The sequence below is a fragment of the Schistocerca serialis genome, chromosome 5, assembly GCF_023864345.2.
Source record: "Schistocerca serialis cubense isolate TAMUIC-IGC-003099 chromosome 5, iqSchSeri2.2, whole genome shotgun sequence".
Taxonomy (NCBI): domain Eukaryota; kingdom Metazoa; phylum Arthropoda; class Insecta; order Orthoptera; family Acrididae; genus Schistocerca; species Schistocerca serialis.
In genome coordinates, this window is record NC_064642.1 from 446,107,229 (window position 1) to 446,125,165 (window position 17,937).

The 17,937-nt window shown below is 41.4% G+C and overlaps 1 protein-coding gene across 1 annotated transcript in view; it reads left to right on the top strand.

Annotated features, from left to right (window-relative positions):
- The window catches only part of LOC126480897 (neural cell adhesion molecule 2), a 586,813-nt gene that overhangs the window by 212,745 nt on the left and 356,131 nt on the right, over positions 1 to 17,937 (top strand). Inside the window, exon 3 of the mRNA XM_050104295.1 lies at positions 4,027 to 4,137. Coding sequence (XP_049960252.1) covers positions 4,027 to 4,137 — 111 coding nt within the window. The remainder of the gene's footprint in view (positions 1 to 4,026; positions 4,138 to 17,937) is intronic.

Genomic DNA, 17,937 nt, shown 5'->3' on the forward strand with positions numbered 1-17,937 from the left:
ATCACCAACCATAGTGCGGACTTGGTTCTCTCTGACTTTCAGCTCTGCTCACATGAACCGCTGACTTTCAAATCTTCGGAGTCGATGCGAATTATATGTACCTGCTGTATCTAACGCTTCCGTCGTTGCGAGATAGATGGCGCTGTAATCGACAAACTACACAACTGAGTTCCAAGACGGTGTTATCTCGACAAAAATGCGTTGTAACAAAAGGTAAAAAAAGACAGACGTGTTCATTCACTGCGATAAAAGCTTTTCTGAGGTGTGTCCTCTCACCTCTCACTGACGGGGTGGGCGTTTGAGCTGTGTCCTCGTATCTGTCACCAGGGTGCTCGGTTGTACGAATTATTTCACAGTAAGAGCTCAGAAACGTCACCGCTCAGCATGTTGTTTGATATACGTGTTTAATGTTTGCACCGATTGTTCTTAATCATTATATGTTCAGAAATGCTACCACTGAATCTCATAATCAATGTGTGATATTGTCAAACGGATCTGTTTCTGATCATGACCATTGGCATATACGCCTCCGACGGTCCTAGCTCAGGTCTGCTCGTGGTGGCATCTGACTTGAACGTAGCCGGACTGAATCCTGTTCGTGGATAAAATTCTAACTACTAGTATTTGATCGGCAAGGAGGCGAGAGCTTGTGGCATTCAGTTCCTGACCGTCAGACTGCACCAGTATACAGAGTTAACGTCTTAAGATTCTCCGCAGTGTGTCATGGACTGAGCACACTGTTGATGAAGTCATCACTGGGTGAGGTTTCCGAGGTGTTATTCGAGAGGAGTAGACTTTGTGTCGGAGCCGGGTTTCATTCTCTTCTTTTTTCATCATCACACAATACACACACAATTACTTCGCTACAGTCACCCACACTCAACAGAGGCTTCGTAAAGGAAAGGTCCCGTCTTCTGCGAAGGAAGAAAAACTTTTCTGAGTAGGCAGAGCCAAGTATGTCATACGACTTAGCTTTATCACTTAACATCTAGCCAAAACCACATACAGGATTTCTGTCCCGAATGCGATTAAGCGTAGACAGTGCAGCAGGTGCAAATACCATCTGCCATTTAAAAGCGTATGTCAGGTTTCTCATCATATGATAGCGAATGGGGATTGGCCACTTGTCTCATTCGAAGGTTGCTGAACAGGCAAATATGTTACTGTTTATGAGGAGTAGGGCAGCTACTAGAATTAACACATATTACAAAAATGGGTGTATGTGTATATGTGGACACTGTCTGCGAAACGTGGTACAAATAGAGTTGGTATCAAAGAAGTAAAAAATTTTACGGCGTGAATAGTGAAAATGTAGTAAGCGTTAACCTTTTTTATTTCATCGTTTCGTAGCGAGTAAAAGCTTCGTAAAGATTTCAAATTAGATGTAAAGTTTGTTGGAAATCACAAAGTACTCTCATCCTTAAATACTTAATGTGTAACGTATGGTTCTTCACGCATCACGGGCTACACTTATTTTTCATGCTCTCCCCAACACCTCTGATAGGCAGGTGCTTCTTACCCCAACAGCGACTATTTTCAGGCAGTAAGTGATACGTGTATGAAGTCTGACTGTAATCGATTGAGTCCTCGGTTGATGAACGAAGGGATCCTGTAGTGTAAACCAGAGATTTACGAACTCGGTTATTTAATATTGGCTTCTGGTATGACTGCACACGAGATTGAACGTCTTCCAACTTATGTTGGTCAAGAAGACGGAGGGTAGTGTAATGGAACACCGAAACTGCGGTAATAAATTTAGATGAAAAGAAATGGCTGCAGGTGTTTGATATCGAACAGTCGAAGTTCTTGCAACCATCTGTTACAAGGATGGACGTACAAAGAGAGACTAAGTAGTCTCATGCACTGCCGTCTACGCTATGACAACAGTTGGCACTAATTGTATCCATCGGGCCTCTTCAACATGCGCGCGGAAGGGCCTGATTGGGTAACTTCAATGCTAGCTAGCTCAGAAACGGCGCCATATAACAAATTCTTTTCTTAACAATTATTTCTTAGCACAACTTACCCTGCACCATGCTTATAGTATTCCATTTTTTCAGACTGTTTGTGACCATTCTGCATGTAGGGTGAGGGTGATGAAGAAAACCTCAAACACTTCATATAAGATTAAAAACGGAAGCATACTCGTCCATGTTCAACATTTTAAAAAATGATTATCCGACGATAAAAATGCTGACCCGTACCCACCGCAAGGGGGATGGGTTTGGGGGTCAACTTTAGAATCTCAAAGAGGAATATTGGATTTTAACTGTACATTCGGATTCTGCGGGGGGAAATACCTTCCTTTTACATGTAACACTTCTGTTGTTGCGGAATAGGTGGCGCTGTAATCGACAAATAAAAGAATTCAATTATAAAACGGATTATATAGAGAAAAATGCGTTGAGTCAAAAACATGGAAACAGATGCGTGTGGCAAATGACTTAGTATTTAGTAGTTTTCTGCGTGTAGTTATTTTGAAATACTCATTATGTGACTTGATCTCATTGTGTGCACATCGTCCATCATTTCTTAAATGCGTTCATTCATAACCTGAATGCATTGTTAGTTCGAATGTATGCTTTTACGGCAGAAAATGAATCTGAAATGATTTACATTTCTGGAGAATGTGGCAGAAATGTCTATAATGCTGTAAACCCTTATGCTCAACGTTTCCACACGCTTCTTTTGTGGGGTTTTTTGACAGTTATGTCAACACAACCATGGAAACGGAACCGTCGAAGGCCATTTGTGGGAGAGAATAACGAATCTGAGGTATATGCTGTGGTGAATCGTAAACCCTATACGAGAACTCGGCAAATAACCTGTGAGTCTGGTTTTAATTATACTACTGTTTGCCGAATTTTGAAACGAGAAAAAAGTCATCTGTTTGAAATTTCCCTCTATCAGGAACTTCATGGCAGTTAGTTACAAATACGGGAACATTTTGCCAGCGGTCCCTTCATCAAATACAGAGAGACACCAATTGTTTTGCTCGGCATTGTTCTGTAACGAATCGACCTTTACGAACCACGCTATGATTAATCGACAAATCATGCATTGCTGGAACGTAGAAAACACTGCACAAAAAAGGACGATCATTCCAATTGGGACCTGTGGAATGGTACATTAGCTTATTTATTTTAGTTGTAAACATTTGTCATATATTGTTGTTTTCTGAGATGTTCCACATCCTGGATGACCTCCTCACTACGGATCAATTAGAATGAAAGTAAATCTAATCTATCAGCAGATTACATCGCTTACACTTTTGAGTTCTGTTGAATCATTCTATGTGTGTACAAAAAAGTACATTGACGCTGGATATAGGAAAACGCATCTTAATATGCCTCAAGATTTTCTAACTTAGTTCTTTTTGTCATGATTATACATTAAGTGCTTGCAACTGAAACCAAGAGCTGTTCGAATGCCTCTCCGTCTTGAATTAAATAATCACATAATGATCTGTAGAACGATGCGAGGAATAAGGTAGTTCTAAGATGTAAGGAATTTTGTCCAAGCGGTATTCAAAACTCCGAAGCTAGCGTCGCAGCATCGAGAGGTATAGGCGTTATTTGGCATTTTTCTATAGATAGTTTATCCTTTTTTTCATGATCCAACACACACGTCGTACATAAACAGTTCAGGGAGAAGGCACTCAAACAAAAAATAAATCAAATTAAATACAGTAGCAATAAAATATGTGACAGTTGTTTAGCTTATGTTTTATTTTTGGCAACGCTTTTATTGCTGCAATGTGTCCGATGCTGTATAAAGCTGCTTTTCTGACTTAACGTCTCGAGAGACGCCAGACATTTTTGAATAGCAAAAAGTTAGAAAATGGATATATGTAATACGCTGCAATATTTGTGCTATACTTTTTGCACAGCCGAATATTCAAAAGAAACCTCCATCTGAAAAACGGCTAAAATATGTTTGTTTGACCGCATTAAGTGCGGCTGTAATTTACACTGTTAATTGCCCCGCTGCAGAAAGCGGAAATTGCAGAGGAATTTTTTGTTCCAGTTCCGCCCCATGGGATCGTCATTTACGACGACAAGAGACGCGACCGCAGCCAGGTGAAGGAGGCGTACAACGAGGGCGCCGTCGTCAACCTCATCTGCGAAGTCTCTGGCGGTAAGCGCTCTCTCTCTCCCTTCCTCTCTCGCCTTCTGCTTATCTCTCGCTCTCTCTCCCTCTCTCTCTCTCTCTCTGTTATATACTTGTCCAGCACTCAGCTAAAACCTGCACTGAAGTGTATAAAGAAGAGTGAAAAAACTGGTGAAGACTGACCTAGGGGAAATCAATTTGGATTCCGGAGAAAAGTAGAAATACGCGAGGCAATATTGACCATACGACTTCTTTCAGAAGACAGGTTAAGAAAAAGCAAATCTAAGTTTGTAGCATTTGTAGACTCAGAGACCGATTTTGACAATGTTGGCTGGAATACTCTCTTTGAAATTCTGTAGGTGGCAGAGGTAAAACACAGAGAGCGAGAAGCTATTTACATCCTGTATAGAAACCCCATGGCGGTTATAACTGTCGAGGAGCATGAAAGGGAAGGGCTAGTGAATGGAGTGGGACAGGGTTTAACCTATCTCGTATGTTATTCAATCTGTACACTGAGCAAACAATAAGGAAAGCCAAAGAAAAATTAGGAGTAGGTGGAAGAAATAATGCTGAGGTTTGCCGATGGTATTGTTATTATGTCAGGGACAGCAAAGGACTTGGAAGAGCAGTTTAATGGAATGGAAAGTGTCTTGAATGGAGGATATAAGACGAACACCATTAAATGCAAAACAAGGATAATGGAATGTAGTCGATTTAATTCAGGCGGTGCAGAGGGAAATACAAAAATGGTTCAAATGGCTCTGAGCACTATGGGACTCAACATCTTAGGTCATAAGTCCCCTAGAACTTAGAACTACTTAAACCTAACTAACCTAAGGACATCATACACACCCATGCCCGAGGCAGGATTCGAACCTGCGACCGTAGCAGTCCCGCGGTTCCGGACTGCAGCGCCAGAACCGCACGGCCACCGCGGCCGGCAAGGAAATACATTAAGAAACGAGATACTTAAAGTTGTAGATGAGTTTTCTATTTGGGCATCTAAATACCTGATAAAAAAATGGCTGAAGTAGAGGGGATATAAAATGTAGGCTGGTAATGGCTAGAAAAATGTTTCTGAAAGAGAGAAATTTGGTAAAATCAAATAGAGATTTAAGTGTTAGGACGTCTTTCCTGAAATAATTTGTACGTGTGTAGCCGTGTATGGGAGTGAAGCATGGACGATAAACAGTTTAGACGAGAGGAGATTAGAAGCTTTTGAACGTGCTACTACAGAAGAATTGTGAATATTAGGTGGGTAGGTCACGTAACTAATTAGGAGCCACTGAACAGAACAGGGGAGAAAAGAAATTCGTTGGACTACCTGACTAGGAGAGGGAATAGGTTGATAGGGCCCTGAACGGATCGCCAATTTAGTACTGGAGAGAAGTGTGTGTTGGGGTGGGGGTGGGAGGATGGAAATCGTACATAGAGACCAAGAGATGAATGCAGTAAGCAGACTGAGAACGCTGTTCGTTGCAGCCGTTATTCGGTGGTGAATAGGCTTGAGCAAGGTAGAGTAGCTTGGACAGCAGCATCAAATCAGTATCCGACTGAAGCGCACAACAACAACAACCAGAATTCCATCCAAATTAAGCAAAAGGGCCACATTTATTTCAAGTAAAGAACACTATGTGACAGGAAGTTACGGATACAATAGAAAGAACTAACGTAAACCTTTGACTCATTCGTAAAACCGTCCATTCTTCAACACCATCTGTTTTTCTAAAATATTTTCCGGGTATTGACTGGTGTGATACTTCATTCTGTCATCAGACAAATAGCTGGAAAAGATTTTAAATTAACAGATGATGTTGAATAAAATACAGTTTTTGACAATTTTCATATGACACAGAAATATAGCCTTTACTTACATTTTTCCCCGTCAGTTTGTAGTAGAACTTACTGCCAGGAATAAACTATGATATCGTTTTATCCCCTATAAACAGGAATAAAAATGGGAGATCTAGAACGAAGTGCTCGGATTTCGAAGAGTTTAAGATAGAGATGTCTTTCGCCTGTGCTGCTCAAAACCGAGGAGGTAACGACGAAAATAATAGAAAGGTTCGAGAGTGAGATTGTAATTCACGGTGAAAGGTTATCAGTGATAAAATTCGCTGAAGACATTATATCTTCAGTGAAAGTGAGGAAAAATTGCAGGATCTGTTGAATGGAATAAACAGCGTAATGGACACACTGTCTTGTATAAAATACAACCGCAGCCGTAATCAGACATCTTCAATAATAACGGACTGACTGCTCTTGTAAATAATTATCACGATTTAACATAGCTAAACTGATTATTTGGCTCCTAGGCTACGAAACTGGCCATTAAAGAAATTTTTTACAGCAGCAGCCAAGCGGTTATTATTTCAGAAGTACAAAGAACATATACTGAAAGAGTAAAAGGAATAAAATCGAAAGTAATGAGGAGTTGCAGAAATGAAATTAACAGTAAACTTAACATCAGGATTGAGAATCACGAAGTAGACGTACTGAGGGAATTACGCCACCTTCGAAGTGAAGTAAAACATGATTGAAGAAGGAAGGTGGACATGAAAATGGAACTAGCACAGGCAAAGAGCGCATTTCTGATCAAACGAAGTTTACTAGCATCAAACGTCGGCCTTAAAGTGAGGAGGAAATTTCTGGTAATGCAGTTCGGAGCACTACACTGTATGGAAGTAAACTATGGAACGTAGGAAAATCAGAAACGAAGAGAATCGAAGCGTTTCAGAAGTGGTGCTGTAGACTTTTGTTGGAAATTAGGTAGACTGATAAGATAAGGAAGGTACAGCTCCTCACAGAAACACCGAGACTTGCAACGTGAGAAAAACAATAAAAAGAAGAGAGGATAGGAGGTTGTTGAAAATTGTCGGTGAAAAGACAGGTAGGAATACATTCAGCAAAGAAGAGAAGGGATACCCTGAGATGCAGAGGTTTGCACAGTAGAGGAATTCGTGGCGGGTCGCATGAAACTAGCCAGGACACAAAAAATATGTTTACTAATATAAAATTCTCAACAAAATCATATGCACTAGTACAACTCATTTTAAATTTGTAATTATTTAGGTCATAGCGCTTCACTTTGTGCCCACATTTGTTATAATATCCTTTAGCTCATTCGCGTCTGAGATTAAGTCCGACTAACGACGCAGGATATAAATTTAGTAGAAAACTACGGTATGAATTTTATTTGTACGTTAACAATTACTATGAAAGAGGGATTGTAACATACCAATATAACATCTTGTGTTGTTTCCTATGTATCCAAAACGTTCGGAAACAAGTATCACAATCAGTTGTAGAATCAACGAATAAATGACTAAGTGCTTAGCTTAGTCAGGGGTTACTATTGTAATTAGAGAACAGTACGAGATTTCTAATGCGAGTTCATCAGTCAGTCGCCGCAAGTAATGCGTTATTTAACTCCTGTGCTTTGCCTATAACGTGTGCGTTATGAGACATGTATATTTTGAAGAACTGAAGCTAGAGGTACGCGATCTGGAACATTATTTTCTGTTTACGGACGCTTTCTGATAGGTTGACAGTTATTGTTTTAGTACGTTTATAAGCTACTGTCGTCAATTACACTGCCGAACAAAAGCTTTCACTCACCTATGATAAAAACTATGTTTTATTCCAATGTACAAACATATCGCACAAGCAAAAGAGACCAAGAAGACACATATATTTTCTCTCTATTATTAAGTAAACTACAACATGGTCTAGATGTTAGCCTACTCGAAGTACTTATCCCTTTGCCCTCAGAAGAGCTGCAAATATTCTTGGCATTCTGGAAATAAAATTTTGTAGTGTTCTTGGAGGTATTGCGGTCCATCACGTATGTAAGTTATTCCATAGAAGTTGGCGTCTGTTTTCTGAGCTATCTGTCGGGTGCAGCCCATAAGAATTCAATGAGATTTAAGTTAGTTGACTGACTTGGCCAAATGATATTCTTCAGTTCCCAACATTTCTCCTTTCTGTTGACATACACTCTGCTCAATTCAGAAGCATATTTGCGATCTTTGTCCCGCTGCAGAACAAATCCACACCAATTAGTCTCTTGCCATATGGAATTTCAGTGCTGATCACTATCCCGTGATATCGCTCCTTCTTCAACGTTAAATTAATTCTCACTAGATCACCGACTTTATCACACGCAAAACATCGTCACACCATGACCGACATCCATCACGCTTCACCGTTGGCATCAGACACAACTCTCCATGCGTTTTCCATAAAGTCGACAAACGAACATTTGACGATGGCTTTCAAATGCTTCAGACTTAGATACGTCCATGAATAACTAATTGGATCATGGCTGCACGCTCTGGTTTTTATGTTTCTTTGCTCACTGAAATCTTTCCATGCATTATAAAGGCTTTTTGGCCGCTATGCTCCCCTATAAACCTTGTTCGTGAAGACGGCGTTGTACTGTTGAGAGAGATTGAAGCTGCTCGCATACTATTTACTTCCCCGCAAATTTCAGGTGCAGTACGAGTGCTTTGACGCTTACTGTGTACAGCTTTCAACTGACCGGTATAATATTGCTCTGGATCTTTCAGATCGCGAAAAGCATTGACAAAAATTTTATTGAGCCGCTGCAATATAGATTGTACTACGCAAACATTCGTTGCTTTTGTCTTACAAGAATAGTTTTCCTGAAGCAGGGCTAAAATTACAGATGTTTTCCAGTTTCAGTGTCCTGCGTCCATCCCATTAGGAAGTAATGCAGTGCGAATCTCATCAGGCATACATAAACACTGCTAGATGCGCAAAGTGTACTGTAAAATATTGAGAACCGATAGCTACACAGACAGCTAAATGAATGGGGTCTTAGAATGGAATCGTCATAGATAAACGCACTTCGGTGTTGCTGTGGATAGTCGTTAGTGCCACTCCATGCGAACAACCAGTCAAATATGCAACAGAGGCGCTTAGTCCTCACATGTTTATACTTGTTTTGTTATCAGGACAGGAATACGATCGAATATTGAAACTAAATCTCTGTTTTAACCACAAATCTATATTTCTAATAGGTGATCGAAAATTTTTGACCAGTAATGTACGTATGTTAACAAAGTGTGCAGCCGAATTACTAGACTCGTGAGGGAGAGCCATGTACCGTAGTTAATTTCCTCTCTAGAGGCTATATTTTTATTAGTGAAATCAGAACTTGTGTGACATCTCGCTGTTTAGATTTGTCTAGTGACAGCATACAACAGTCTTTCTCTTCCTAACAATATTTCAGCTCTGTGAAAATAAGACTAATCAGGTCAAATGTAACACGTGTTTAACAATATAATGTATTATTCTGGCTCCAAGTAATTTCCCTATAATTAATGATCACATTCTACAGGTTTAACTCTTTTTCTTTTTTTTTAAGATGCAAAGTAAAACTGTCCGTAGTTGTTCGTGTAAACAAAGCAGTGCTTTCAGGGAGATGTAATATAGGAGATGGTATCTCACTGCCATTCGACGGCGTTTGAACTCACCTATCCAGCCAGCTAACGAGGGCCCCGACTACGGTGCTACTTGTTATTTTTCACATAAAAAGATATATTGCCAGAGGCAAGAGGAACAGGATAAAGTACTTGGACGGACTGAGGAATGAAACCTGAACCGTTACATGTGTGGTCTGGCATTTATTCATCAAGGTAGCAGGCCGCAAGTTTACCAAAAACAATAAAAAAAAGAATAAAATAAATATTAATCTCATCAATCTTTCAAGACATCTCTCAAAGATTGTAGTGATTTCGGGAACTTGTATAATGACACAAGACAGTTGGAGAAATCCTGTGGGTATTATCTGAACTAGTTTCAAAAGAAGGAAATGAATTCCAGCTATTACGAAACGTTACGCATTAATATACCATTTGAAGACTCGACGCAGAATCTCGATGAGAATAATGATTGGAATGGCTGACATGATAGAATCTCAAATACAATGTCCGATGTTGATGCTACTAACTTTAGGTAACAGGCAACACAGTGTTCAGTGCGTTTAAAATGTCAATAAATGATTTCTTAACATTTCATCCATCATTAACCAGGAGTGCCAGTATGACGACAATCTGAAGAATATGTTCTCTGCTTGTTAACTTTGGCAGCAACCTTAACGCAATAAGTACCTGTAATTTTATTTAGACTTCCATTGATTCATCTACTCAGATCAGCCACGAAGCCTAGAGTAAGTTTCAAGTGCGCGTATGGTAGTTACATTCACGTTTTTTGTTCCACTGGTTTGTTGCTGGTGTGACTGTTGTATAAAATGTTTTACAACAAAGTCATAATGTAAAATACCACCTTGACGAAAAAGAACTCAGGCAATTAGTAACATATATTGTTCACTGAATATAACCCACCAGTAAACTTTGCAGATCATATGCACGTTTAATAAATATATTATGTTTTAGAAAAAGATGAGCGATCATCCATTATTGTATTAATCATATTTTTTCTACTTTGACCATATGTTTATTTAACTTTTAGTGTATAATCTTATAATGAGACTAACTGAGATACATTTAACATTCGTGTACAGAACTTTTAGCCGACATTTAGTTCTTCTCACAGTGGTTGACCATTTACTGATTTTGTTATTGGTCAGCCAGTCACACATAAAAGGAAATATCTTTTAAGTTCTTTTCTCTGGTAATTCCCGTTTTGTTTAATTTGTGACTGTATTATAATTATATTTAAGCACGAGAGAAGGACACGAACTGTCATTTAGATACGCACGCTCCCATGTATGGTATTTACCATCCATTTCAATATGTTAATGAACAGCCACTGTCCGTTTTGTCATTTCCAGGAAGTCTTTCAAGTCAATGGACCACTGCCAAAATAAGATTGCTTACAAGTAATGTATTTTAAGTATCTATTTCATGTACTGCCAGACTGCTGGTAACCATGTCCCGACAACAAACCTAGATCGATTTGTCAGACAGAAATGTACTTTACCACTTCAGCGAAACATGTGTGCTTCTGTACTACGACAGTAATCACTGGACAGTTTTGCTTCATCAGCATGTTTACGTAAAAATAAAATACGAAGCACAATAAAAACATCACTATTAAAATTTCTGAGGGCTGTAATACAGGAAGTGAAAGGTTATATACAAATTGTGCTAGAAGCTGGCTGCGATTATGATTCGAAAGGTGTAAAAGTTATGGTGTTATTTATGTTTCCTCCCTCACTGCCGGACACCTTCCAGTGTGAGGGTTTCTTTGGCCCTGTTCCGAGACAAATGGCGATGCTGAAATAATACAAAGACCCCTAAATCACTGCACAGAAGGATTGCTACAAGAATGTATAACACAGAAAATTCTGACTAAAAAGTCAGTCTTCGATTAAAAACATTTTTTCTGGCAAAATACAATGTATCCATTTACAATTACTATATACTTAAAAGGCAGAACTATTCTGTACATAATTTAAATACTAGCAGCTAAATCAGTATACGAAATATGTGACCATGGGTGCCACCGAACTTCCACAGAACCTAATAATCGGTAGGACGCGTGGTACTCCTGAGACACGGCCTTCGTGTCCTGATGCCCCTCTAACAGTGAAGTAGAAACTATGTTTTTGACCAGACTGATCTCTCATCTGCAACTGATACCTTAGAAATTGGTCAGTGGGAGAGTACAGGTACCCATCCACGTGTCCGGCCTCTTTGGTACCCGCAGCATCTCAGACTGGCACTTGCACCATATGTTCTTATTTATTTGTTGTTTTTCCTTACGCTATACTTAAAATTAATTTATTTCATACGTATGACATATGTCTCTCTTAATAACTGTCTGCCTTCAGCTGTTTTTGTTGTTATGAATTAAGTTAGATGGACTACCGTACATATGGTTTTAATATTTAGTGATTCACAATCCTGCAACTATGGCAGCCCGCAGCTTACCGCTCTTAAGAAACGTCCGTTAAACTTTCTCTGGGAAGAGTGCGGTGCGGTGGCTTGCCTGCCACGCAAGGAACACGTCTTCAGGAAAAAACCGAAGGAAGGCGCCTGCCATTGTATTGCACTTCTATCAAGTGCCGCTGGTCACTACGCCTCTTAAAAAGTGTAGTAGTAGTTGAGACGTGAGGGAAACACCATTGTAGGCTGCACTGATGTCGCTGAGCACCTTGAAACCAATATCATTATCATCATCAATACCATCGTTATAATCACGAACATCACCATTATTTCTTAATGGACGTGGTCTGTCTCTTTTACTGACCACAGAACATTGCCTGGAAGAGTAACTGATAGTTTTAATCGAATCACGGCGCGGTCACACACTCTAAACGATTTCAATGAAATTTCATTCTTTTACTAAACACGAGTCCGTTGGGGAATTAGTCACAAGCACATTTAGATTCAATGCGATCTGTTCTCTGATTTCAGTTCCTGCCTTGCATCTGTTTTCTCCCGCCTCTTGCTCCGCATCCAACAGCGCCGGATAAATCCGTGACGACGTAATTAATACTGTTCGAGAGCTCGGGAAGGGGTTGGGGGAGGTAACAATAGGCTTTTCGCTTCCTCTTCCGGGCAGCAGGTAGGCGGTCCCCGGGTGCTAATACGAGGCGGTGCTGTCGGGATCCCAGAGGTACAATACGCCGCCAGCTTACACACGGCTGCTAATTAGCATACTGAGGAGCGGCTAGCAGGCGACCGGCCGCGTTGCTGCGTTGCCTATATCCCGGCCGGGCCGCGCCTTTCGCCTGCGCAGGCGGCAACCCAACGCGCAGCACGGCGTGCTTTTTGCCGCAGAGCCGCTCTCGCAGGCGCTCATTAAACACCCCGCGCTGCTGGCCGGGCACGCTTTATGACAGTGCCTTTACAAGGGACGGCTTGTATGCTCTCCTTTTTTTACATTTACTCGGTTATTTTTGTTTCCTTTTAATCTGCTATGGCTTTTTTTCTCCCTCCTTCCTTCTTTGCATGCTCGCACTTTATTCCAGCAGAAGGATTCCGCGTCCAGCCTTGGAGGCGGAAGCAAATTTAGAACAAATTGTCAACTAAAACTGCACTTTACCACTTATTCAGCGAGGCATGAGTGTTGTTGCACTACAACGGGAAATACTGGACAGTTACTATGTAGTTTCACGTCAGCTTTTACATGTAAATAAGATATGGTATACTGAAAAAGCGCCAGTCTTTGAAACTCTGAAGGTAGATGGTTTAAACTACAGGGAGCTGAAGGTAATCTAGAACTTGTATAGGAACTAGGTTGCAGTAATAAGAGGCAAAGGATATGAAAGAGAGGCTGTAGATAAGAAAGGCGGGAGATAGTGTTGTATCAATGATTTTATAGAATCTGCATACTGAGCTAAAATCTTCCAAGTTCACTTTAACGGAAAAGATAGTCAAGATATTGTAGTGGTTACGTCATTAGGAAGAACGTTGCAGCTTCTATAGCTGTTAGGAAAAACATCAGCCGGTCGGGGTGGCCGAGCAGTTCTAGCCGCTACAGTCTGGAACCGCGCGACCCTACGGTCGCAGGTTCGAATCGTGCCTCGGGCATGGATGTGTGTGACGTCCTTAGGTTATATAGGTTTAAGTAGTTCTAAGTTCTAGGCGACTGATGACCTCAGAAGATAAGTCCCATAGTGCTCAGAGCCATTTGAAACATTTTTTTTTTAAAAGAACATCAAATGTTTTCGCAGTTGCGAAAACGAACAACCGTCACCTGTATAAGGGAATAACAACAATGGAAATTTGTGCCGGATCGGGAATCGAACCCAGATTTCTGCCATTTACGCTAGCGGTTGTCTTAAACGCTTTCGGCACACTATATCACAGTCAGATCCAAACTTCCATATGCCATCGTTCCTGTGTCACAAGCCGTACTCGTACACACATTATGTAACTCCCATACAGGAGAGCACTTTTTAATTGAAGGTCGCTGCCTGATATTGGCGGATAGATAAGATGTTGCAATGCCTGTGTTGCTAAGAAGAGCGATGCAGTGTTCTTTCGGACATGCATGCATGATGGTTGTTCGTATTTTCAAATGAGAATACACTTCATGTATTTCACAATGGCTGCAGTTGCTGAAGTGGCTGTTCATCATCACATCGTTCCTCTTAACAACGCTTTGCAATATCTTATTTATTCGCCGATACTAGGCAGCGACTTTCGATTAAAATGTCCTCTTTTGTATGTTAATTACATAATGTGTATATGAGTACAGGTTGTGAGGCAGAAACTACGTCAAATGGAAGTTTGGGTCTGGCCGTGAATCCTGCACGGCGAACTAAAGCTGGTTAAGGCAACCGGTCGCGTTAAGCGAGAAATATGGAGTCCCGACCTGGAACAAATTTTCGTTGTCCTCGTTCGCTTATACACCTTACAGTTGTTCGTATTCGCAACTGCGTATAAATTTCAGGAGCAGATGGTGTCCTGAAACGTAGTTAGCCGCACGTGGTAGCCGCATGGCCTATGGCGCCTTGCCGCGGTTCGCGCGGTTCCCCTCGTCGGAGGTTCGAGTCCTCCCTCTGGCATGGGAGTGTGTATTCTCCTTGGCGTTAAGTCAGTTTAAGTTAGAGCAGGTAGTGTGTAAGCTTAGGGACCGATGATCTCAGCAGTTTGGTCACATAAGACCTTACCACAAATTTCCAAATTTCCAAACTTAGTTATAACTATCAACAAAAGTAAAGCATGCGAGTAGCAGTGTAGTCAGGTGAGGCGAGATGCAGGGAATCATATTAGGGAATGAGACACTAAAAGTAGCAGACAGGTTTTTTTTTTAAATTTAGGCAGCAAAATAGACAGATGATGGTGGTCGAAGCAAAGAGCATATAAAGACTGGGAACAAAAGCGTTTCTGAAGAATACAAATTTGTGAACATCAAATAAAAATTTATGTGTTAGGAAGTCCTTCCTGAAGGTACTTCTGTGGAGTATATCCTTGTACGGAAGTGTAACGTGAACGGTAAACAACTCAGGCAAGAGGAGAATGGAAGTACTTAAAATGTATTTCTACAAAGGAGTTCTGAAGATTAGATGAGTACAGGGCTATTACAAATGATTGAAGCTATTTCATAAATTCACTGTAGCTCCATTCATTGACATATGGTCACGACACACTACAGATACGTAGAAAAACTCATAAAGTTTTGTTCGGCTGAAGCCGCACTTCAGGTTTCTGCCGCCAGAGCGCTCGAGAGCGCAGTGAGACAAAATGGCGACAGGAGCCGAGAAAGCGTATGTCGTGCTTGAAATGCACTCACATCAGTCAGTCATAACAGTGCAACGACACTTCAGGACGAAGTTCAACAAAGATCCACCAACTGCTAACTCCATTCGGCGATGGTATGCGCAGTTTAAAGCTTCTGGATGCCTCTGTAAGGGGAAATCAACGGGTCGGCCTGCAGTGAGCGAAGAAACGGTTGAACGAGTGCGGGCAAGTTTCACGCTTAGCTCGCGGTAAAATTGGCTCATGCCACAACTGGAGACCGACAGCGCCGACTTCATCTTTCATCAGGGTGGTGCTCCACCGCACTTCCATCATGATGTTCGGCATTTCTTAAACAGGAGATTGGAAAACCGATGGATCGGTCGTGGTGGAGATCATGATCAGCAATTCATGTCATGGCCTCCACGCTCTCCTGACTTAACCCCATGCGATTTCTTTCTGTGGGGTTATGTGAAAGATTCAGTGTTTAAACCTCCTCTACCAAGAAACGTGCCAGATCTGCGAGCTCGCATCAACGATGCTTTCGAACTCATTGATGGGGACATGCTGCGCCGAGTGTTGGAGGAACTTGATTATCGGCTTGATGTCTGCCGAATCACTAAAGGGGCACATATCGAACATTTGTGAATGCCTAAAAAGCTTTTTGAGTTTTTGTATGTGTGTGCAAAGCATTTTGAAAATATCTCAGATAACATAGTTATTGTAGAGCTGTGAAATCGCTTCAATCATTTGTAATAACCCTGTACATAGGATAAACAAAGAGGAGGCAATGAACATAAAAGGTGTTTATGGCACAGATTTTCTAAAAGATTGATTCGGTTGGTAGAATATATTCTGAGATGCCAATGATTGGTTAATTTGATAATAGGGAAGCGAGTAGTTGTAGACAGAGGCTTGAGTCCAGTAGGTTCGAAGCTGAGCAGAGGCGAACTCGCTTGAAATGGATTGCTTGCCTGAAGTTCAGACTGAAGACAGCGCCACAAGAGACGACAGTCAAAGAATTCTGTTTGTATAACTCGGCCTTGTGCAAAACAGGCAGTGGTTTTCCCGCCTCTTTATCACCCAGTTATGTTCTGGCATTTGTGGATCATGCTCTGCAGGTCTAACTTTAGTTCTCTAAAAATAAGGTACATATTTCTGAACTTACGAAAGCTATTATTTTATACCTGAAACTATAACCTGTTCGTCTATTTTTGTTGCCGTTGGTTACCTCACCTGAGCGCCATTCGTGTCTCAAATGTGACACATTTTGCATTCTTTGATACACATTTGGCCTGAAAAAAAAAACTATAGAATTGTGGAATACTGTACTTCTAACAGTTAAATTTTTACGAAATATTATTCAACAGTAGTGTCTGGCAGCAATTTTGTTTCATTTCCCTTCGATACTACACTGAAGCGCCATGGAAACTGGTATAGCCATGCGTATTCAAACACAGAAATATGTAAACAGGCAAAATACGGCGCTGCGGGGGCAACGCCTAAATAAGACAAAAGTGCATGGCGCAGTTGTCAGATCGGTTACTGCTGACAATTGCAGGTTATCAACATTTAAGTGAGTTTGACGTGGTGCTACGGTCGGCTCACGAGCCATGGAACACAGCATCTCTGAGGTAGCGATGAAGTGAGGAGTTTCCCCTACGATGATTTCACGAGTGTACGTGAATATCAGGAATCCGATAAAACATTAAATCTCCGATATCGCTGCGACCAGGAAAATATCCTTCTAGAGCAGGACCAACGGCGACTTAAGAGAATCGTTCAACGTGATAGAGTTGCAACCCTTCCACAAATTGCTGCAGATTCAATGCTGGTCCATCAGCGTTCGAACCATTCAAGGAATCATCATCAATATTGGCTTTCGGGGCAGAAAGCCCACTCGTGTACCCATTATGACTGCACGACGCAAAGCTTTACGCCCAGACTGGGCCTGTCAGCACCAACATTGGACTGTTGCTGACTGGAAACATGTCACGTATTCGGATGAGTCTCGTTTCAAATTGTATCGAGCGGATGGACTTGTACGGGTACGGAGAGAACCTTATGAATGAATGGACCTGCATGTCAGAAGGGGACTGTTCAACGTGGCGGAGGCTCTGTAATAGTGTCGGCCGTGCGCAGTTGGAGTGATAACGAACCCCTGATGTGTCTAAATACGACTCCGACAGGTGACACGTACGTAAGCATGCTGTCTTATCACCTGCATCCATTCATGTCCATTGTGCATTCCGACGGGCCTGGGCAATTCCAGACCCCACAAGTCCAGAATTGCTACAGAGTGGCTCCAGGAACACTTTCCTGACTATAAACACTTCCGATAGCCCCAAACTTCCCAGACTGAACGTGATTGAGCATATCGGGAATGCCTTGAAGCGTGCTGTTCGGAAGAGATCTCCACCCCCTCGTCCTCCTGCGGATTTATGGACAGCCCTGCAGGGTTCATGGTGTCAGTTCTACTTCAGCACTACGTCACACATTAGTCGAGTCCATGCCACATCGTGTTGCAACACTTCTGCGTGGTCGCGGGGGCCCTACATTGTATTAGGCTGGTTTACCATTTCTTTGGCTCTTCGGTTTATCTTTGCGTGTAACTAAAGAAGCTAAAATTATTTTTAGTCAGATACACTAC